Genomic DNA, 21,100 nt, shown 5'->3' with positions numbered 1-21,100 from the left:
TGTCTACAGCAGAGACACACATGTACGTTATAGATTATCAATCATATAGAATTACAGTGTGTAAACCACAGTTATCTACGGACATGTAGCGTTAGCTTCACGGTGGATCATGCAGCTTTAACGTCAATTGTTCACCATGAAACATACAAATACAGTGAAAACAACACACGCAGAGATGCAGTATTTTGTTTTATTAAACTGCTGCCGATTGACCTCAAGAAAACTGAACTGTTCAAGCTCATAAATTAAAAGATAGTTACAGATAACGTCAACGTTACCAACCTGTCCAATATTAGTGGTCAGTTTGAAGAGAGCACAGCAATGGATGCCGCCATATTGGAGAAAATACAAACTGTTATACAAATACTTTGATGTAAACCACGTTTCTAGCCGGCGTCTTCATGCACAAGTGGTTTTCATTACGTTAATGTAACGACGTACTGGATTATAAACTATTTGGTTTTTACGAATGAAGAGTATGCCGCCGTCAGTCCGCCCGATAATATTGTCCCCAGAAACTAGAGGAGCACACAACGGTCCCAATGCGAGTGTGACGCCAACTACAAACTCAAAAATAAGCATTATGAGTTAATTTGTAAAGAGGGAAAATTAAATTAAACTAACAATACTTGGAGGAATTAACCGTGTGACAACCAGGAGTATTTTTACTTCTGCTTCTGGGATTAAAATAACCTGATGTTGTGCATATATCTCTGTGTTCATTGTGATTGATTAAGATATTCTGGTGGATCAACAGGTTGACACGCACATAACATTTTCTTAAATTGTCATAAACTAGTAACCAGTAAACCTGGGATGTTTGGTCCAATCCACATTCTTTCAGACATATTCTCTTTACTGTGACATAAAAGAGATGGAGCAGTGTGGGACCTTGAACAATGGCACTGCAGCAAAGTAGATTCCCTCCAAACGCTTGAATATCCATCCTCAAGTTAAATGACTGTGTCCCACTTCACTGCACTGACCTGACACACACCTTTGCCATGTTGCTGTTACTGAATACCAAATAAGAAAAAGAAGAAATAATCATCATCTGTCAAAAAGACTGATGATTGTGGTTCTTTAAAAAACATTGTATTATCTCTGTAAAATGCAACACTCTGCATACTCAAATTTTTTAAAGAACATTTTAAAATAGAAATTATAAGATGTACAATAAAACAGCCTTCCTTTTCCATGCAATATCCCATTGATTCACCATTTAATTAAAAAAGAAGAAGTATCTTGGTTGATCTTGGAAAAAAGAGAATGGAATTGTTTTTTTTGTAATAGTTTTGTAATTTCCCTTTCAATATCAAATACAATACAATTAGAGAATCGCAAGGTCCTCAAACTGTCTTATTGGGACTTTAAAGTTCAATTCTCTCAGAGCTTCAGAGTGGTACCCGAACAACGCAATCAGGCCGTTCTGACAACAAATATACAGTTCACAATTTACAACATAGAACTGTTTGTGTTACAGTGTCAGTGTAGATTATAGTTGGACAAATGATGTAGCTGATCTCTGAGTAGAGACAGCGACATGACAGCTACGAGCAGGGACGAAAAAGAGGGAGATATTTAAATGCGGAATGTCAGATCAGACATACAGTATGAGTTACAAACACAGAGCACATTCCAGCAATGCAAAATGGCCACACCCTTGAAAAGAGGAGGTTGTGTGTGTGTGTGTGTGTGTGTGTGTGTGTGTGTGTGTGTGTGTGTGTGTGTGTGTGTGTGTGTGTGAGAGAGAGAGAGGTCGTTTGACATTCAGAGAGAATAGGAGGGAAGAAAGGGGGGATGGATGTCCCACATAGGTTTCCCCCACCTGCCCATGCCATGTGACTAGGGTGACACCACAGCTGTTACCGCCCACGAGGGGGATGGAGAAGACGAGAGGAGGTGGAGGAGTTGAATGAATATAGCATGAAAACCTATGCACCACGTACAAACTTTGTACAAAGTGTTGCATTATATTATATACTATATATATATATATATATATATATATATATATATATATATATATATATATATATATATATATATATATATATATATATATTCACTGTCCAATGAGTAGTGATACTCATTGGACATTGGTGGAGTTACTCCAATCTTTAAAAGTAAAAGTATCAATACCACAATGTGAAAATATTACTTCATTACAAGTAAAAGTACTGCTATCAAAATCCTACTTACGTGAAAATATTATCAGCTACATTTTCGGAAAGATATTAAAAGTAAGAATACTGGCTTGGTATAAAATAGGTCCTTGTGATTAATGTTTCATAATAAATTGCATATACTCATGATTGCGTGTGTAAGTAGTATTTTACTGCTGTAGGTCGAGGGCTAGTTTTCATGACTTTACAGTTAAATTGTTTACCAAACTAAGGGTCAGGCCACTCCAGGGGCCACAAGATGAATCTTAGAGGTTATGAAGTAATTAATAATGGCAGAGGAAAGAAGAGTTTTGTATGTTTTAATCTTACATTTTTGGGGAACCTTTTGGAACAGTTATTCAAATAAAAACGTGAGAAGTTAAAAGGGTTAATGTATCTGCTGACAAAACTGTTCATTCTTTTAAAGAGGACGAACAGGTTTGAGGATGGAACAGAGACCACCGTTGATCCCTGCTGACACTTGCTTCAAACATCCTCAGCTGGGTGGCTGATTCAGCTGATCCCCTCCCGCCCTCTGCACACCATTAACCTCATCTCTTGTTTTATGTCTGTGTCACTGCTGCTGTTGCTGCTGTTGCTGCTGCTGTTGCTGCTGCAGTTGTCGTTTCCTTTTGGTGGGAGACGGGCAGCTGACTGACGACCCCCACCGGCACTTGGGTGTCCACAGGCTGCTCCACAGGCTGCTCCACATTCATTCATTCAGCGGAGCCCCAGTAAAGGATAATGTGTACAATATGTTCCATGTAGTACAAGAGATAACTTGTAGAAAAGTTGGAATTATATGATGTATGTTGATAATGTATAAGAGATATATGTTTTTCACAAAGCAAGTGGGAGTAATAATAGTTCAAACATTTCAAACATGGGTTTTAAAGTTGATCTTAAAACAGCACTGACATTACTGAATACATTTATGTTTATGAACATTTACTTTTGCTGCTCCCATAGTCTGTGACATTCTACAACTAGATATAACAAAGTTATAGGGAGGTTTTTGGAAAAGAATGTGTAATAAAAGTCATGAATCCACAACTTCTCATGAAGTAAACACAATTTTGACTGTATTTTTCTTTTTTTTAAGTTTACCTTATCTGTGAGAAAATAACACATGTTTACCCTGGTGTACACTGATCCACCACATTGCAGCTCACCTGTCGGCTGGTCACTCAGAGGCTGCCCTACCATTACAACAGGGCTTCTTAAGGGGGACACCCACAATCGCCCCAGTGTGACACCCACAATTCTTTCATGTCCTAATTGTTTGGCTGGTGAGAAAGGTCAGGGATGTGTTTCCTGTCAGAACATCTTTTGGGGCTTCAGTAACAGATCAGAGCCTAATTAGGGTGCCATATTTCAAGAAATATATATGAAGAAACCTTAAATGTAAGCAAGGGGTACCACTTTTTGTTTAACTACATGGCCAATGTATGTTTTAGGTTGTAACCAAAAAGCTTGAATCTCAAAAATAGAATATGTTGTTTTTGCCGTCCTTCATTCTCAAATCTAATGCACTCATAGCATCTGTCTCAATGTGAATTATGGGAATGAGTTGCCTTCACCTCTCCATCACCTGTTCTTTCTTTTAGCCTAAATGATGATGACCTTTGACCTTTCTGTTCCATTGCTTTACCACACGGGAACAGGCTCCCTGCAACAGCTGTGTCAACCTCCGCGCTTGCAACTGTTGTGCTCAGGCAAGGACAGAGAGGGGCATTAATGTCAGACTACGTAATGAAACCAAGCAGTTCACTTTAACATGTTTGTTTCTCATTGAAGCATTGTTTTCCTTTACCAGTTTTAAATGTGAGGTTTTACTTTCTTATATAGTGGAAGTATTCCAACCCCCCTTATGCCTTACATGCAGCATATTTTTGCTCTTTGCTCGAGTTACCTATCACACAATTTTCGTTTTTATTCATTGTAGCACCTACTTTGCAAATGGAGACATTAACACAACCCCACTTTCTAACATCTCAAAACATATTATCCAGACTGTTACCAAAAAATCAAGGCCAAAAAAACAACATTTAGTCAGACAGGAGATGTTGTGTACAAGGTGATTTCAGTCAAATTGTCAAACTGTCCACCTCCCACAGGGAGTTTCCTCCAAAGAACAGGGGTAATCTCTGAGGTTGTTCCATCTTGTACACATGCAGGACCTGATCTGGTGTCAGTTTATTTATACCAATAGAAATGTTGAGGAAACTGCTCTGGGGTTAGTCAGTCTAATTCCTACCTGCTGTCCCAAGGGAAATTATTTCCTCCTGCCAAGAAAAGTGTGTTGTGACCTCCCCAGAAGCAGTGGGACATTGGCAATGGGGTAGATGGGTATGACAGAGGGGAACAAAGTGATTAGCAAACGGGGGCCCCGGTATGTGAACACGGGTTAAAAATAACCTCCTGACCCAATTTGAAGATAACATGCAGCACAACCGCTGAACCCCTGTGCTGTCTTCTTCCCATTCTGGCTTGATTGTTCTTAAATATGAACTATGAACTTTTAAAGTCGTGAAATCTCAACGTTGAATCTCGTTTGAACTTTACATGAGCATGTTTTGTGAGAGTTTTCATGGGAGTCATAAGATCTATAAATGGTCACCAGACGGATGATTGGAACTCAAATAAATGAATAGGAAGAGGGGTTGACAGATGAAAAAAAAGAATCACAGAGTAAAATGAGATCCTATACATGATGCATGACACATGATGAAAGAGAAGCAGATGATGTCGATGAGATGAACTGCTTGTCGGCCTATGAGCCAGCTCGTACGTGACAGTGATCAGCTGTTCCACGAAGAGGAACAGCAGGATTATGATTTGTGTCTTAACCATTGTGTCCGGTGTGAGCGATCAAGAATCCACTCAACAACAAAGGTCATCGGATATTCCTAGTGCCCAGATATATATCTGGCAAGGCCTTGGTGCATAGCTGACATTAGTGGAAATGTTGCATTTGTGATACACCCTGGCTTTGGGCCATGGGAAATATTGAACAACTGTCGAATTTAGACAACGTCCTGTGGCGGAGAAAAAACGGGAGCTACAAAGATGCGATGGAGTTGCTATTTGTGGACGGCGAGTGTCTCGAAAATAGCAAGAGTTTTAAGTTTCAATATAAGCCCCCCTCTCTTAGCTGGAGCTTTCTGTGAATGAGGCCCGGAGTCCTATCACACCCAACCCCAGCGCTGATTTTAGAACACAGGTGTTGACCTTAGTGGAGCGGCTTGTGCTTGCAGTAGAGGAAAATGAATCCCTGAGCTCGGCCCGTTTGCCTCCGCAGTAATGGTATAATAACTGTATGGTCACACAGATGCTTCTAAACAGTCTTATAAGGATCTACGGGCTCTAATTGATCACTGAGAAGAACACATCTGATATGTGTATAGCTAAAAGGTTCATAATGGTTGACAAAATGCTTGTTTTTTTTACCAATTTCTTCCCTTCCTGCTTATATTACTTTCAGTGTTGTTTTGTAAGTGTCATGGCGGCAGGATGGTCACCTTGTGGCCGCCGGAGAATTTATTGCTTGTTTTTATGGAGCCACAAGAGCACCCATATAACTGAGTCGCACTCCTAACATATCATTGGCTGTGCTTCATTAACGGAGGTTTAGGTTACAGTGTATCAAAGGATTCGCCACATTTGGTTGACTGTGAGGCAGGTTGATGTGTCACAAAGGTCATCATCTCTGTGAGAGGTTTTCGTCACTTTTTCCGATACTGCGAATGATACAATGAAACTAGAGAGAAGCGCGGAAACCATGAAACTCAACCTTGGCTTCAGCTGTGACTTGTGGCCTGCTGTAACTGCTGTTCTGACTGTACCCCCAAACCCAAGAAAACACGCCCATTGTACAGTTGCTTCCTTGTTTCTCTGTATCCCTCTCTTTATCCCTTTATTTTTTTTTTTTCTCTAAAAAGGAGCCATTGACATTGGGTGTAAAATAGAGGCTGGGGTGGGGTGGGGGGGGGGGGGCTGAACTGAGGAACGGCAGGGGTGTAGGGTGTCTCGAGCCCAGTGCGAACAGCTGAGAGGTGTGATTTCACAGGCTGGCTCCCCCCTGTCAGGGCCCTGATTGGGCCGGACAGGAGGCGCAGGAGAGGCCCGGGCTTCTAAAGGACACCAACAGGTGGGAGGCCGCTTTGGAGGGGGGCGCTTCTGCGCGGGATAGAAAAGGCCGATCTGCAAGGCCTGTTGTGGGCACAATCCACCGGGCCAGATATGGAGGAGGATGGCTGATCGCAGGATAGCTGAGACGAAGAGAGCAGAAGGGCAGGATGAAGTGGGGAAATGGTTCTCAGAGAGCAGGGGGATAGTCTGAGATGGGTTTTGGTCTTTGAAGGGTGTAAAGGGCAGCAGAATAAGGTTGGTTTTAGAGGTTGGTCTTTTCTCTGTGTTTTTGGTCACAGTGTTCCTTTTTTAATCTCCGCTTTTTTACCAACAACTTGTTGTAGGTACCTTTTCTGTATTGGCAAACGTAAAAGATTAATATTTGACATTAACAAATGGGCAATACAGTGATATGGTTTTTGGTCACGCATTAGTCTTCCAGACTCAGACGCTGCAGACTTTTTTTGTCATATAGTTTCCTTGCTTTGCCAGCGTCAAACCAGTTGTCAGATGTTTTCTGTAAGTTTTACGATAGATGCAACACACCATGGCAGAGCCTGACACCTCTGCCAGGTGAGGGGAAGCTGAGGTGTAATACAGGAAAGAATCAGGACATTCTCATCACAGTCTAATCAAAGAAGAAGGGCTTTCCAATGGCCATTTGGTTTGGAGCTGGTTGACATAGCAGCGGTTAGTTTATCAAGAAAGTCGCCACACGACAGTGTAGGAGAAGCTTATTGAACCCAATGTGGCCTCAAGCTGCTCAGCACAGAAAACCACAAGAGGAGACGCAACAGAACTCATTGAAGGTGAGTAAAAAACATTTTCAATGGAGTTCAAATAGGATTCCTTTTGACATTGATTTCTTATTGTTTCTGTTCTTTAAAAATGACACTATCGCACAGTTGTTGAGATCAACATGACTTGGCATGGCACAATGTTTAGGAAAGAGTACAAATTGTGACCTTGGTGTGCTGGAAGTCAGAATTTGCCTCCCCCTCCAGAGTTATTTATCACACAAGATTTAAGCATCATTACATTGGCATGACCCATCAAAAAGCTGCTTTGGCTGGTATTTAGCTGTATTAACACTTATTGTGAGGGAAAAACAATGGAGTTCATTTTTTTTCTTTTATTGTCAGAATGTTCTACTTTTTGCTTGTATTATATAGACAATAACAATAGGACAATTCATCTCAAATAAGCCACACTTTCAACAGCAAATGTCTCCTTCTGTCAAACTAAACTTTGAATTTTTGTGGCGCAGATGCTCGTGTCTCTTTCGCCCCATGCTTCCTGCTCGCTCTGTCACAGTTAACCATTCTTAAGCCGGTTGTTCCAGCTACTCTGCAACTGTGACTATGAAAGGGTGCTTTGTGTCCGAAGAGCGGTGGATCCAGTTGTTGCCCCTTGCGAGGACATGCTTCCTTATATACCCATATTTATTCTCCATTTATGGAATGTAAGGAAGTGTGTGGTTTCAAGGGGTCTTGCGCACCAACCACACTGGGAAGAAGAAACACACTGGTCCTCTTTCTTACCTATAAAGTCTATTTTTAAGATTGAACAAAAGTTATAAAAGATGGAGCTTCGTTCAGCATGATTGTCTGAGTGCGCCTTTGTCTGTTTTATGAGATGGGAGGGGGGGGGGGGGGGTCCATGTGAGCATGTGTGGTTATGTGTGGCAGGACAACAGGTGAAAGGCCTTTTCCCTCTCTTTCAGCTCAGACACATGCACAGTTAGTATTACCCTCAGTGATCGGGTCTCAGGGACTTCTTGAAAAATTCCTGCCCTTCCCCAACGGCTGACAGGGAGGATTGACAGACCACAGCTGTCACCTATTATAGCAACCGCAGGACTCTCAAAAAAGAAAGAGGGGAGGGAGGGGAGGGAGGGCAGAGAAATGGCGCTGACACCGAGAGTGAAGGTTTGCTCCTGCAGGCTGGAATTGGAAGGAAATAGGCCGATGTCACCGGCTGTCAGGGTTCCCAAACCTCTAAATAGGAACTATCTGCTTGGTTCCACGGTCACATTTGTTTCTGTGTTGTAATTATGTGTCAGTAAAGACTCATTGATGATATTATTTTCCTCTCTCTGTGTTTCATCAGGTAAGGCCGAAGAGGACATGACTGCCTGACCGCTCGCAGATGATGTCCACCTGTTATTTCCTCTTTTTCTCCTCCGTCGTTTCCTTCTTTTTCTATGTCCTCTATTCCGATAACCTTCCCTCTCCTCCCTCCTCACTGCATGCCCCGTCCTGCTCTCACTCGCTCTGCCTCTCGCAGCTGAAACAACACGCCTTGCTGTGGCTGGTCAAACGGAACCAAGTCAGGTGTTTCTGTGAGGTTTGGTCCCCTTCAACCAGCTACTGCGTCGTGAATTCAGTCAGCGTGGAATCAAAGACACAGTGGCGTTGTGGTGTATGCTGCATACTTTAGAGGTAGTCTACTGACAATGATAGATCATTTTCTTCAGTCATTTGGTGTTGTTTGTTTCCTGTATGGCAATGGATGTTTGAAAAAGCAAATAAAAGATTGCTGACAACATACTGTGGTGAATTAAACTTCTTCTCAATGTCTAAAGTTTAAAACACATTTAATACTTAATACTTTAATACAGATTCATCAGTTTTCTTCATACTATTTCAAACTGTATGTGTGTTGAGTTTTTTCTTGTTTTTGATTGTTTTTGACAGTGGTATAAAATGTGCATATTCATACATTATTCAGCAAAAAATACCTCCACCAAAAGTCAAACTTGACCTGTTTAATAGGAAATGAGGCTGAGTGAGACTTGGTGACTGTAATAATACTAATACTAATAATGTTTTGATGACTTATGTCCATCCTCTTTTCCATTCATGGGATTATTATTATAAAGGTAGCAGAATACAATTGATTTGACAGTGCTGTAAATGAAACATTTTTAATAATCACACGTCTAATAAATGCTGCGTGGCTATTGCAGCATGAAGCTTTTTTCAGCTTCTCATTACATAAATGTGATATAGGGAGTTGGACAATAAATGCACACACTACAAAAATGTAATTATCTGTCTTGAATCCCCTATAACAAATGCTTCATCTTCTTTTTATTTATCTGTGTGATTCTTTTTATTTATTTGAACACTTTGAAAACCCACACTTTGAAAACCCACCTCGAAAATTGCATACCCAAACTAAAAAGGGTGTGTCTCTGCAACCTAGGGTTATTTGAATAATTGTTGTGTTTTAATGAAATGCTCATGTGAGATCAGATGTGTAAATATCAGAATCAGAATCAGAATCAGGATCAGAATCAGAATCAGAAACCGTTTATTTACCAGGAATGTTTACACAAACGAGGAATTTTTCTAGGCGGAAGGTGCATACATTAGACACGAGACGTTAGACGAGACAAACAACAATCAACAATCAACGACAGCAACAGTGCAATGATATTAAATCAAGTATAAGATAGTGCTCAGACAAACAGATAATGTTAATGGAAGTGTATGTTAAAGTGGCATGAGTGTTTAAATATGAAGTGTGCAGGGGAGTGACCGGTAAGAAGAAAGAAAAGAAGAGGAAAGAAAAGAATGAAATGTCTATATGTTACTGGTTAAGAGTAAATCAAAATGACACACTGCAAAAATGAAAAGGTTGCAGGTTGACTTTGATAAAGTGAAGCAGAACAAAGTTAGAGAGGGTTTAGTCCAGAGAAAATGTAGGCGAGATCTCCAAAATTTGCACACTGAGCTCTCAGTAATGCACACTTTGACACTTTTGGATACTTGGACACTTTAGTCACTGTGGACACTTTAATTGCACTCACCTGGTGCAATATAAATACATTTAAGTACTTTTACTTTTATATACTCTTATTCCGTCTGTATATTTAATTTAAAATTGCTACTGTACTTTTCTCTTACTGTTTTTACTACTGGTTTACTACTGTTTATTGTTATCTTATTTATACTACTTGATTTTTTTTTTTTTTTTACTATGTGTCTCTATTGTGTGCAAGGCTGCTGTAATCCTGCAATATCCCCACTGCGGGACTAATAAAGGATTATCTTATTTTATTTTATTTGCGCACATCTGTGAATTTCTTTTTTTTTTTAAATTAATTTTAATTAATTTTCTCAAACCATATATTTCACTTGTATAATACTTATGGTGTTCAATACATCCAAATACATTTTTTTCATAAAACAAGCTGTACAGTTGTATATAGCAATCGCTCAGTCTGCCCCGGTTGCTATACAAATGTACCAACTGAATTGAAAATGCAAATACATTTTCATGTTTTTAATAGAGGTATTAAATCATGGCTGATGATTATTTTGTCAATCAATCAATAAGTCAAAGGAAATTTAAAAAAGCATAATCATTCTTAGGCAATGATGTAGTTGATTTTAGTAGAAAGTTGCAATCAACTATGTATGATGTGTAAAATGAGCATACATCATCTATCAATATATTCAATATACAGTATATAACAAGGCGGTCTGGTCATTGTGAGCAGAAGGTTGTGAAAAAGTGTGTAGATGCTGCCGTCTGAGGTGTGATATACAAGTGAAGCTTACAACTAACAACCCTTTATGAATAAAAAACTAATGAAAATACATTTAATTAAATCGTACCATTTCACAGGAAAACGCCTCTAAGATTAAAAGTGATGGCAGCACTACGTTTAGCCACCAGGGGGCGATATAAGTTTCCCGGGGCGGTAGTTTCTGCAGCAGCAGAGGAAGTTAAGCAGCATCGTAAACATGGCTGACAGTGGAGTGACAGGTGAGTTCGGGAGTGTGTAACAGCCGGACTTTATAACGGTTCAGAGGTATTTTGATAGCTTAACGGTGCGACGAAATGTCTCGCGCGTGCTGTCCGGCTTTTGTTGTCTCCGGGTTTGGCTTGGAGCAAAGTTAACTCCCCTTGTGCTCGTGCTGCTAACTTTAGCTTTGCAAGCGGTGCCGTTGCGCTACCAGGAGGCAGTCGCGTTATTGCATCATTTTTTTTCTCTCCCTATTGTTAATTTTAAATGAACAGAATAACTAAAAACTATCTGTTTCAAGTCGTCGCCGTTCTGTGCGAATGACGGAAGCCGACCAGTCCTGTTACTGGTTTAGTTAGCGTGACGCCAACCTAGCAGGTTAAATGGCAGACTGTATAGAGAGCTAACAGCATCACCAGCACTGAAGGACTGGAAGCTAACTGAAGGCTGCTCGTGTCATTACAGACCGTAATTTAATAATAATGTAACCATCCATTGGTTGTTTTACAGATGAGCTTTGCGATCCAGATGACATCGAACGAGCAAAGGTTGGTGTGCTCTTGGATTGTGCCACAGTCTCGCATCAGGCTGCCTATTGGGCTTGACTGTAATGTCTCTTTTTGAACCCCCTCTTGACTTGTTTGCTTAACAGACTGAAGGCAAGGAGCTGACCAAAGAGGAGAAGCAGCGGCTGAGGAAAGAGAAGAAACATCAGAAGAAAAGCAAAGGGAAAAAAGATGACACGGCTTCACATGAAGATGAAAAAAAGAAGAAAAAGAAGAAGACAGAAGAGACGCCTGTCTGTTCAGCTTCCCAGCCTCCAACACAGCCCTCACAGAAAGGTGTGTACTGTTCAGACTGCACTGATGACTGCTGTAGTTGAATGGAAATATGTCACATCAGAATCAGAACCATTTATTGCCATGCATGTTTTCACATACAAGGAATTTGTCCTGGTGGAAGGTGCATAACATTTAACAATAGACAGAGTGCAATAAATGGGAGCATTAATATTTACAATGAAATCCACAGTAGAATATACAATTAAAGTTAAAATAAAGTGCATATATAACAGTCATTTAAGGTGTAATGGTAAAGTGTATTTAAGTATGTATTTATGAAGCACATTTGTATTAATTTTGCACATTGCCCTGCAGTGAGCGTCAATTGCTAGCAGGAGACCGTAGATTACGTCTGTGATATTTGTCAAGGAAATGTTCTCTCTAACTGTGCTCCATTACTGTAATTCATCTTTACCCTGACCCCTCGCTGTGTCTCGCTCAAACTCCTTCAGTAGCGCCCGCTCCTGCACCGGTTCCTGTGCCTGCCTCAGAAACTCCTGCCCCTGCAGATAAGCCAGCTAAGAGTAAAGCGGACCTGAAAGCTGAGAGGAGAGCTCGGCAAGAGTCTGAGAGGTCCTCGAAACAGGGCAAGAAGGGGGACGTGGGGCAGCCGCCCCCTGCGGGCAAACCTAAAGCAGCGCCTAGTGAGCTGCAGCCAGGTACTATAGTAGCCAGCATAAGCAGTGGCAATCTCAAATTATACATCATGCGCTGTGGAGAAAGTCACACTTTCTATGTGTTTCCAGTGGTGAAGAGGCTACCAGAACACGTCCAAGTGGACAACCCGGACGTTTTAAAGAAACTTGCAAAGAAATTGGAAAGACAACAGGTTAGCTGCTTTGTGTCATCTTTAAAAATGTTGAATTTTGAAAGCATGCTTGGTCTGATTCAGCAAAGCTTGCCTGCATATAATAAGTTAGCGCTGCCAGTCACAAAAATGAGGATTGCGCTTTTGCATGAGCATTTTTTGTTAAATTTCAAGCACTAAACTTTCTTTATACATTCACTGTAAATATGTTGAAAAAAGAAAATAGGAAAAAGACACTAAATGAGTTGGGGCATGTTGGTAACTCTTGCCAATCTCATTGAAAAGGACTAACATTAATTAGAAATTGCCTGGATCTTGGTTGTTTTAATCAAACACCTGTTAAATAACATACTATATAATGTGTTAGCGCTGCATATTTCTCTGACACTTACAAGCATAACCATACGTTTTTATTTATACTACTAACTTACTTCTGAATCCTGCGCCTCTGATGGAGACTAAATTTCTCAGGTGACCGGATCAATGGTCTCAGATCAAATTTGAAAGTTTATCACTGATCGAGTTACCTGCCTTGTTCTGCAAAGTTGAGCCTTATTTCCATGCAGGCTTTCTTGGACATAGTTTATCACATGCTGGTCATTGCCCCCTGCCTTCCCGCTCTATTGTCTATTAATCTTCTCCTCTGATTGGATATCGGACTACTCAAAGACAGCATGTGTCTTCCCTTTCCTCAAAAAGCTCTCCTTAGATTCCACCAAGTTACCTACAGTCCCATTTCCAAATTTCTCTTCATTTGTAAATTTCTTGAAAAAAAGTTAACACTTACCAGCTTCTCCAGCTGGTTAAAGGACACACTTTCTTTGATCAATACAAAACTGGCTTCCGTTTAAAAACTTAGCACTGAAACCTCACTACTTAAAGCAACGAAATTATTATGCATGTAGATAAAGGTGGATATTCCATTTTAGTTTTCACTATAAATGCATTGGCTATTATTATAAAACATAATTGATTTCAAAATGACATACAATGTCTTGCATAGCCATGCATCTATGGCAGTAATTAAGCTCCCATTTGGTCATTTCCCACAAAATTGAAGATTTTTGTTACAGATTCTCTGATATTAGTGTATTTACAGCAAGGACAGTTCTTGATACGTCACCAACAATCCTAAAATGTGTTAAATTGCAGTGTGTGTTAATCATGCTTTGTCGATCGCTTCAGCCTCACATAACCACAACTTACAACTGCATGTGATCATACCTAACATTTCTTTCAGACACCAGGGTGCAATGCTGCTACAAATGTCAAGGTCTGACTTTTTTAATTATAAATGTGTGACATTGACATTCATCTAGTTTTGTTTGCTAACATGTAATTGTTATCGTATTCCGGCACCACTCTGTAATTGGAAAAAAGTCGAGGATGCAAACTCGTTGTTTGGTCCTTAGAGCCAGAGGTCGGGTGTCGGTTGCATGTGTTCGTTTGAGGAGTTGATAACGTGTTCAATGTATAGTTCTGTTCTCTGTGTGATTACCGATGACACGGAGCTGTCTGCTGTGCAGCTCTGTGGTTGCACTCCATACCGCTCTGTTTGTATTTGGAGAGTATTTACAGCAAAATCATACTTAATAGAAAGTGGGTTTCCTGTACAACACTAAATTGAATGTGAGAGTAGCCTTTGATTCGTAATACAATTCACTTCTATTGGAACGTTTGTTTTTCCTTGTGGTCCATTAAATCTCACTGGTGATTTACTTCTATGCTGTGACTGTGCGTTAACGTCATGATATTAGTTGTAACCACTGAATCACTGGGATTGATGGCAGTGGGCTCTAATCTGCTTCATTTCAGATCCCTCTCCGGTCGGACTACGGCTACAAAGTCAGCCTGTTTTCTCATCTCCACCAGTACAGTCGCAAAGCCCCTCTAACACAGCAACTAGGGTAAAATTACAGTATTTATGTTGTGCCAATAATTTGTCCTAATTTCTTAAGATCTTAAATGTCCCTCATTGTTGTTAACTGTTTTTGTCTTTTGCAGCATTCCCTCCACAGTGATCCATCCTGCGATCGTTCGCCTGGGTCTCCAGTACTCACAGGGCATTGTGGCTGGATCTAACGCTCGCTCTGTCGCCCTGCTGCATGCCTTCAAACAGGTACAAAGCCTTGGTCTGACTGCATCACCAACCCATTGTCCTTTTAGACAACACTGCAACAAAAACAAAAGGTTGCATTTGTAATCAAGTTTAATGAAAATGCAAGCTATAGGCACTCCTCATAGCCTTAAAGGTTGTTACAATGTTGTTGTTACTGGTTCATACTTCTTCAGCTGCTCCGCCATACAAAATAAAGCCAGCAATAGAGTCCCGTTTCCAGCTTTTCAAGCGATGCGGTCCATCCAGCAATGCTGCTCAGCGCCAGATCTTTAGCAACCAGCAACCCGACAGTTTCAAATGTTGGGTTTAACACTTGTTTAAAATTGTGGATAGATTTAAAATCAACAAACTCAAATAATGTTTTTCCCCCCTTCAGGTAATAAGAGACTATACTACACCTCCAAATGAGGAGCTATCTAGAGACTTGGTCAACAAGCTGAAACCTTATATCAGGTACAAAGAATTGTTCCAACGTTACGGTTCTCCTAATGTGTCATTCTTTGAAAATGACATTTGACTGTTTAACACATAATATTGTTGCTTCTGTCTTATTTTCCTTGCAGTTTTTTGAATCAATGTCGCCCTCTGTCAGCCAGCATGGGTAATGCAATCAAATACATCAAGAAAGAGATCTCCAATATTCCTAGTCAATGCAAAGAAGAAGAGGTTATTGTCACACTTTTTTACTGACCAGAGATCATAAAGTTAACGTGTTGTATATTCCATAGATACAATAGACGTAATGTTACCGATATACAGTTTCCATCTCTTCCCCCTTCATGAACTCTCTTCTCTCTCTTTCTCTGTTTAGGCAAAGAGCAAACTGCTGAGCTGTATCGAGTGCTACATTAATGAGAAGATCATCCTTGCTGCTAAAGCTATTGCCAAGTACTCCATAGAAAAGATCAGTGATGGAGATGTTATCCTAGTTTATGGATGGTAAGCCTCTTAAAGCTGATATGCAAAGAAAAACATTTTCTTTAAATGTCATAAATGTGTGTTTTTAGTTTCAGCTATAAAATCTGCACAGTTCAAGAAATGCAACACTTGTGTCTCCAGACCTACTTTTAAACCACTTAACACTCTATGAAAACTTCCACCTTCCTTCCACATTCTCCAACTTGCACCACCGTCTCTACTTCCATCTCTTCTCAGCTCGTCGCTGGTCAACCACATCCTGTGCGAGGCCTTTGAGAAGAACAGGAAGTTCCGCGTGATCGTGGTGGACAGCAGGCCCCGACTGGAGGGCCGGGAGGCCCTGAGGCGCCTCGTCCAGAGAGGCATCAGCTGCACCTACGTCCTTATCTCCGCCGTCTCCTACATTCTTCCAGAGGTATATTTACCCAAAGAGTAGCCAAAGCGAAAACGATATTTTCCTTGTTTTCTTCTTTGTCATAATAATGCCATGATCTTGGACTTCCATAGGTATCAAAGGTGTTCCTTGGTGCTCACGCGCTGCTGGCCAACGGTTACGTCATGTCTCGCGTGGGGACGTCGCAGATAGCTCTGGTGGCCAAAGCCTTTAACGTGCCGGTGCTGGTGTGTTGTGAGACCTACAAGTTTTGTGAGAGGGTGCAGACGGATTCCTTTGTGTCCAATGAACTAGGTATGGGAAAAAAATTGTCAGCGGCTGGTTGGGTTTGTTGAAATGTTCCATAAATGTATTGTTGAAGTGTGGCTTTTTGCTCAAGTTTGACCTGTGTATTGATTTTAAATTCCTTTCAAATGTTAGCAAATTAATCTTCACCTGTGCTTTCCAGATGATCCGGATGACCTCATTGTGACCCGTAAAGGGAAGACCCAGCTCGAGCACTGGCAGGAAGTGCCCTCACTTGGCCTGCTCAACCTGGTGTACGACGTAACACCGCCTGACTTCGTGGACTTAGTCATCACAGATCTGGGAATGATCCCGTGCACCTCGGTTCCTGTGGTGCTTAGAGTCAAAAACGTGGACCAGTGAACAACCTCCTGCTCTCATCAGTCTGAGCTCAGAGTCTGTTTCTCTGCCTTTTCTTTTGATGGGAGTTTGAGAGCTTGACTGCTTGCCCACAACACAATATCGTGCTTTGAGCATGTAATAAATATATATCTGAAATGGCAAAGGCTTTTTTTAAACAGAGTCCATGTGTGTTTTTATGGGATAATTAGTGAGATGTGTTTCCCTGGAGGTGAGGAGCGTAGTTCTGTCTTTTTTTAATATTGGGTAAAGACAAGATGTTTTATTAGATCCATGTTGTTTCTTTACAACTGCACATTTAATTGCTTGTATTTAGTGCAGAACAATTCCACTGTGGTTCACATCACGCACTCGTCGCAATTTAAACGAGCCAGAAAAGGCTTCCTAATTACACTCAGAGCTGCAGTACAGTATCTCTGAAGATTTTATGCGAGCCATAAAATTCCTGACTAGTTTAAGAACTGGATCAATTGAAAAATGAAGTCATAAACCAGGTGTTTTTTTGGCAAAGGCTGGATGTCCAAAGTCAACACATGGTGCTCACATGCTTCCAATTTAATTTTGCAAAGGAGAAAATAAGTTTAATTTTCAGTCGCCATTTATTATTTAATGCACTAGTTGATATTTTGTTATCTGTCAATTTATATATTGAACATACCAGGACTGCTGGTCACAGTATGCCTAGAGAAACAAGTCCCTAAAAGGTGTTCAAATGCTTGTATGTGCCGGATGTCATGGTGGTAACTTAAGCAAAGCAATATATTTATTGTTTTAAATATTTTATTAGAACCCTGAATGAAAAAGTGAAACACTTGTTTCATGTTAGAGTAGAAACATTCAAGATGTGGTCACAGCATAAAAGCAAACAACATACTTAAATCCTTTAGTTAAACTCAATTTCCCTTTTTTTAATATACAACTTCATACAGAAAATCTTAATTTTGATGGTTCACATCACGATTCGTAGAGTGGACCTAACTTGGTTTTTGCTCTGAGGGAAGTACTCATTCAACATGAAGTAAACAATTCTACAGATGTCCTCAAATGTGCAGAAGGACACGTAGTTCCATTGCCTCAACTCACACATTCAGTGCATGTTTGGCACAATTAACAGCAACCAGATCATCAGATTTTTCTGGCACACAACCACTTCGTTAATATCTTGTGTCAGTTTACTACATTTAAAAAATACAATTATAAATGGTAACAGTGGTATTATTGCCAAACATTTTAAAACTTAGAGAAACATGTTGAAATGCATTGTCTCTAAAATTGCACTAATGATGCAGTAAAAAAAAAAAAAAAGAAGAGTAAAATGCCAGTTTTTGAAATATACCTTGATAAAATAGAGTAAAAATAAAACAATGCTTAAAAGAAGCCTGGGGTCACCTCAGACTTATGTCAGCATGTTCCCTTTCAGTTTCAGCTCAGTAGATCATTGCAGATAAAGAAGTCATTGTAGTTCAGCCTCACAGGGACTTGGCCTTGCGTCTCTGGGTGAGCCACAGCAGGAAGGACAACACAACCGTAAACGCCCAAAGAGACCCGAACACCAGGAGAACAGGGAAATCCCCCTATTGACAATGGAAGTAAAGACATAACTTTAAATAAGCAAACGATTCACCAACGTTAAATTTGCTAATGAAATACGTAACATGGACGATTCAATCAAACCTCTCGAAGACACTTGTATCCGTGAAAGTTGTCCGCACAGCTGCACTCAAAGAAGCTGGGGCCATAGGCGGCACAGAGGGAGTTCTCTGGGCAGTTAATGGCTGAGGATTGTTAATAATTATGAGACCAACGGTTGTCAAGTATGATCAGAAGGCTACTGCACTTTTAGATCCCCTGTGTCAATGTAAGGGTATCAGATGGGAACTTACACAGCTGTCCAGTCTGGTTGCACATATCTTTCTGGCCTTCACAAATGCGGTTTCCCTCTTTGACCTCCACCTTTTCCCAAGAAGTGTTGCCCCCTGGACAAACTATGTTTTGTGGCAAAATCCTACAGACACAAAACAATACATATATAAATGCTTTATACTCAGAAGCAGTTGTCATAGTTCAGTTTTTGCAACAGAATACTTACATGTGATTTAACTCTGTAAATCCTTGAAATGCCGTGTCGCTGACGTTGACAATGGGATTGAGTGAGAGGTCTCTGAAAAACAAAAGTTTTGAAAGTTAAAAACAACATGGATACTGATAATAAATATGACATGTTCAAATATTCCTTATATCTGAAGTGCTCTTATATTGTGTACTGTGAAGAATACTTCTCTACTCGTAGTTGAAACGTTTAGGTCCTTGCAAGTAGGAGATAAAGTTTGTATTTGCTGCTCGGAATAGAAACTTTATTCACTCCCACAGCTGAGAAACTTATCAATGCTAAACACATTCTGAGTAATCCCCCCACGTACATCTCTTAAGTGCAACAGTGCAAAAGTCTCCAACAATCTATAATGGGGAGTCAACATGTACATGTTTGCCTTTAAAATAACCTCAGAGTCACTGAGGCACGGTCTTTATATATAGTTGCCTGTACACTATACAGAGTGCTACTGAGTGCTATATAAAAAAGCATGAAACTGTAGGAACTGTACATACATCATTATTGCCGTTGATGCTCCATGAAGGATATCCATGTGAGTTAGTGAACAATTGGACAGATCCAACCTAATACAAAACAAAACAAAAAAACCTTGTTAAACGTATTTATTATAACCATTTTAATTTAAAAAAAAAAAAGTTATAGCAGCACACATTGTCATTGGTAAACACACATGGTATACAAACAAGTACAGCAAGGAATATATACAGATAAAATAACTAACTAAATATGAATCGAGGAGAAATTGTTTGACTTTTTTTGCCTAGTAACTTTTCTAAGCATTCATTTGTACTAGTGTTCTGTAACGTTACATAATTATTCATATTTTGTTTTACTTTTACCCCATCTTGTTATCCACATGCCATTTATCAAGGTGTACGCAAACGTATCCTCGGTTTTCGATAGACTTTGAAGGCAATGTTGAAGTCCTACCCAATGATGTGTTCAGGGTCGCCTGTGTTGTCATGTTTCAAGCAGCAGCGTCCGTCTATCCGACCAGCGGACGAGGAGCAAAACTGGCCCACTGCGGTGCCATTTAGGACTGCACCGCTGCAGAGCTCACATACCTGCGATTACAAAGCATTACGAAGTGAAAAAGAGGTTGTAAACAACAATATATCGGGTCATCCCCTCGCTGGCACCTGAAGCTAACTCGCCGAACATCCACCAAAACTCACTATTTGTGTCATGCCCTTATTTATCGTAAAGACCAGAGCTGTTATAGCGCCAAATCGGAGTCTTACCTGCAGTTCTTTTAGTTGATAACTTGCGTAAAAACATGAATTCAAGATCAAAATAAGCACTACAGGTTTGAGCTGGCTGCACCCAGCTTTCATTTTCATCGACTGAAGTCATATGACTCTACTGTGGCGAACATGTGACAGGAAGCTGGTCCAACACTACAAGTCTAACTAGATGCTGCGCTGCTAATACGCATACAATCAATTTAGAGGATTTATAGTATCTGATTATGTAGTGAATAATAAGCGTGAACACATAGAGTAAGCATCTAGCTTGTCTATTTCTGCATACAATATATATATATATATATAAATAACTAATTTAGCAGCGAATCAAAAACCCTTGTTTAAATGTTTTGATGCAATCAATAGATTCATGTAAAACCTTCAGTGCATTCGAACATTTTTGTTCTCATTTATAATCTACTTATGACACAAGACAAACAGTCAAAGTAGCTTGTAACATTACAGACCTATTTCATTACATTTCTAGAACTGTTGACAAAATCTAGACGCATTTCTTTCTGACTGTAATGCATTTTGACTGCGCTTTCACTGTCACTTTGGGTTGCACCAAATCAAGTGTGTAGTTTAAGTTCGATGCGCTTATACAATTCAATATATATATAAAAAAACATGCGAGTGACACATTTATGTTATAATAATACAGGCTTATGCATTCCATTGTAAAACGTGTGACGAAAATTGTGCCTGTTTTGCCTTTTTTTCTTACCCGTGAAGAGTGGACCCCCCGGCTGAAAATGAGATGGTTTGGCCCAGAGGGATTGTTGCAATGCCTCTTGATGGGCCACCAGATACACTGAACACAGAATGGCTTAACGGCGCTGGTACATCTTCCTTCGCTGCGATTTCTATCACATTATATCTATGAGTTTCCTTCGTCGTCGTGTATATTTCTCTTCAGCAAACGTAGAAGACAAGCCAAATAAATCCAACCACAACAAGTGTAA

General features: G+C 40.2%; 2 protein-coding genes across 3 annotated transcripts; one reads left to right on the top strand and one right to left on the bottom strand.

Annotated features, from left to right (window-relative positions):
* Positions 1-11,031: 11,031 nt before the first annotated feature.
* On the top strand, positions 11,032-16,936 carry eif2b4 (eukaryotic translation initiation factor 2B, subunit 4 delta). Of its 2 annotated transcripts, none has more exons than XM_079215909.1 (13): positions 11,032-11,072; positions 11,563-11,600; positions 11,705-11,894; positions 12,350-12,553; positions 12,641-12,723; positions 14,518-14,609; positions 14,707-14,821; positions 15,198-15,274; positions 15,385-15,487; positions 15,633-15,760; positions 15,977-16,154; positions 16,247-16,427; positions 16,582-16,936. In XM_079215909.1, exons 1-13 carry the CDS (start codon positions 11,051-11,053, stop codon positions 16,779-16,781), a joined length of 1,611 nt encoding a protein of 536 aa, XP_079072035.1. In that variant the 5' UTR covers positions 11,032-11,050; the 3' UTR covers positions 16,782-16,936. The 2 variants fall into 2 exon arrangements, with proteins under 2 accessions (XP_079072035.1, XP_079072034.1); XM_079215908.1 differs by having other exon boundaries at positions 12,347-12,553.
* Positions 16,937-17,546: 610 nt separating this feature from the next.
* atraid (all-trans retinoic acid-induced differentiation factor) lies at positions 17,547-20,249 on the bottom strand. The gene is made up of 7 exons (XM_079215407.1): positions 20,133-20,249; positions 19,822-19,955; positions 19,386-19,454; positions 18,868-18,939; positions 18,662-18,783; positions 18,453-18,553; positions 17,547-18,352 (listed from the first exon to the last, which is right to left on the bottom strand). Exons 1-7 carry the CDS (start codon positions 20,229-20,231, stop codon positions 18,248-18,250), a joined length of 702 nt encoding a protein of 233 aa, XP_079071533.1. The 5' UTR covers positions 20,232-20,249; the 3' UTR covers positions 17,547-18,247.
* Between the last annotated feature and the right edge of the window lie 851 nt (positions 20,250-21,100).

This window comes from Taurulus bubalis (genome assembly GCF_910589615.1).
Source record: "Taurulus bubalis genome assembly, chromosome: 3".
Taxonomy (NCBI): Eukaryota; Metazoa; Chordata; class Actinopteri; order Perciformes; family Cottidae; genus Taurulus; species Taurulus bubalis.
Note: the sequence above shows the minus strand (reverse complement) of the source record. Positions and strands in the feature narration are given on the sequence as shown.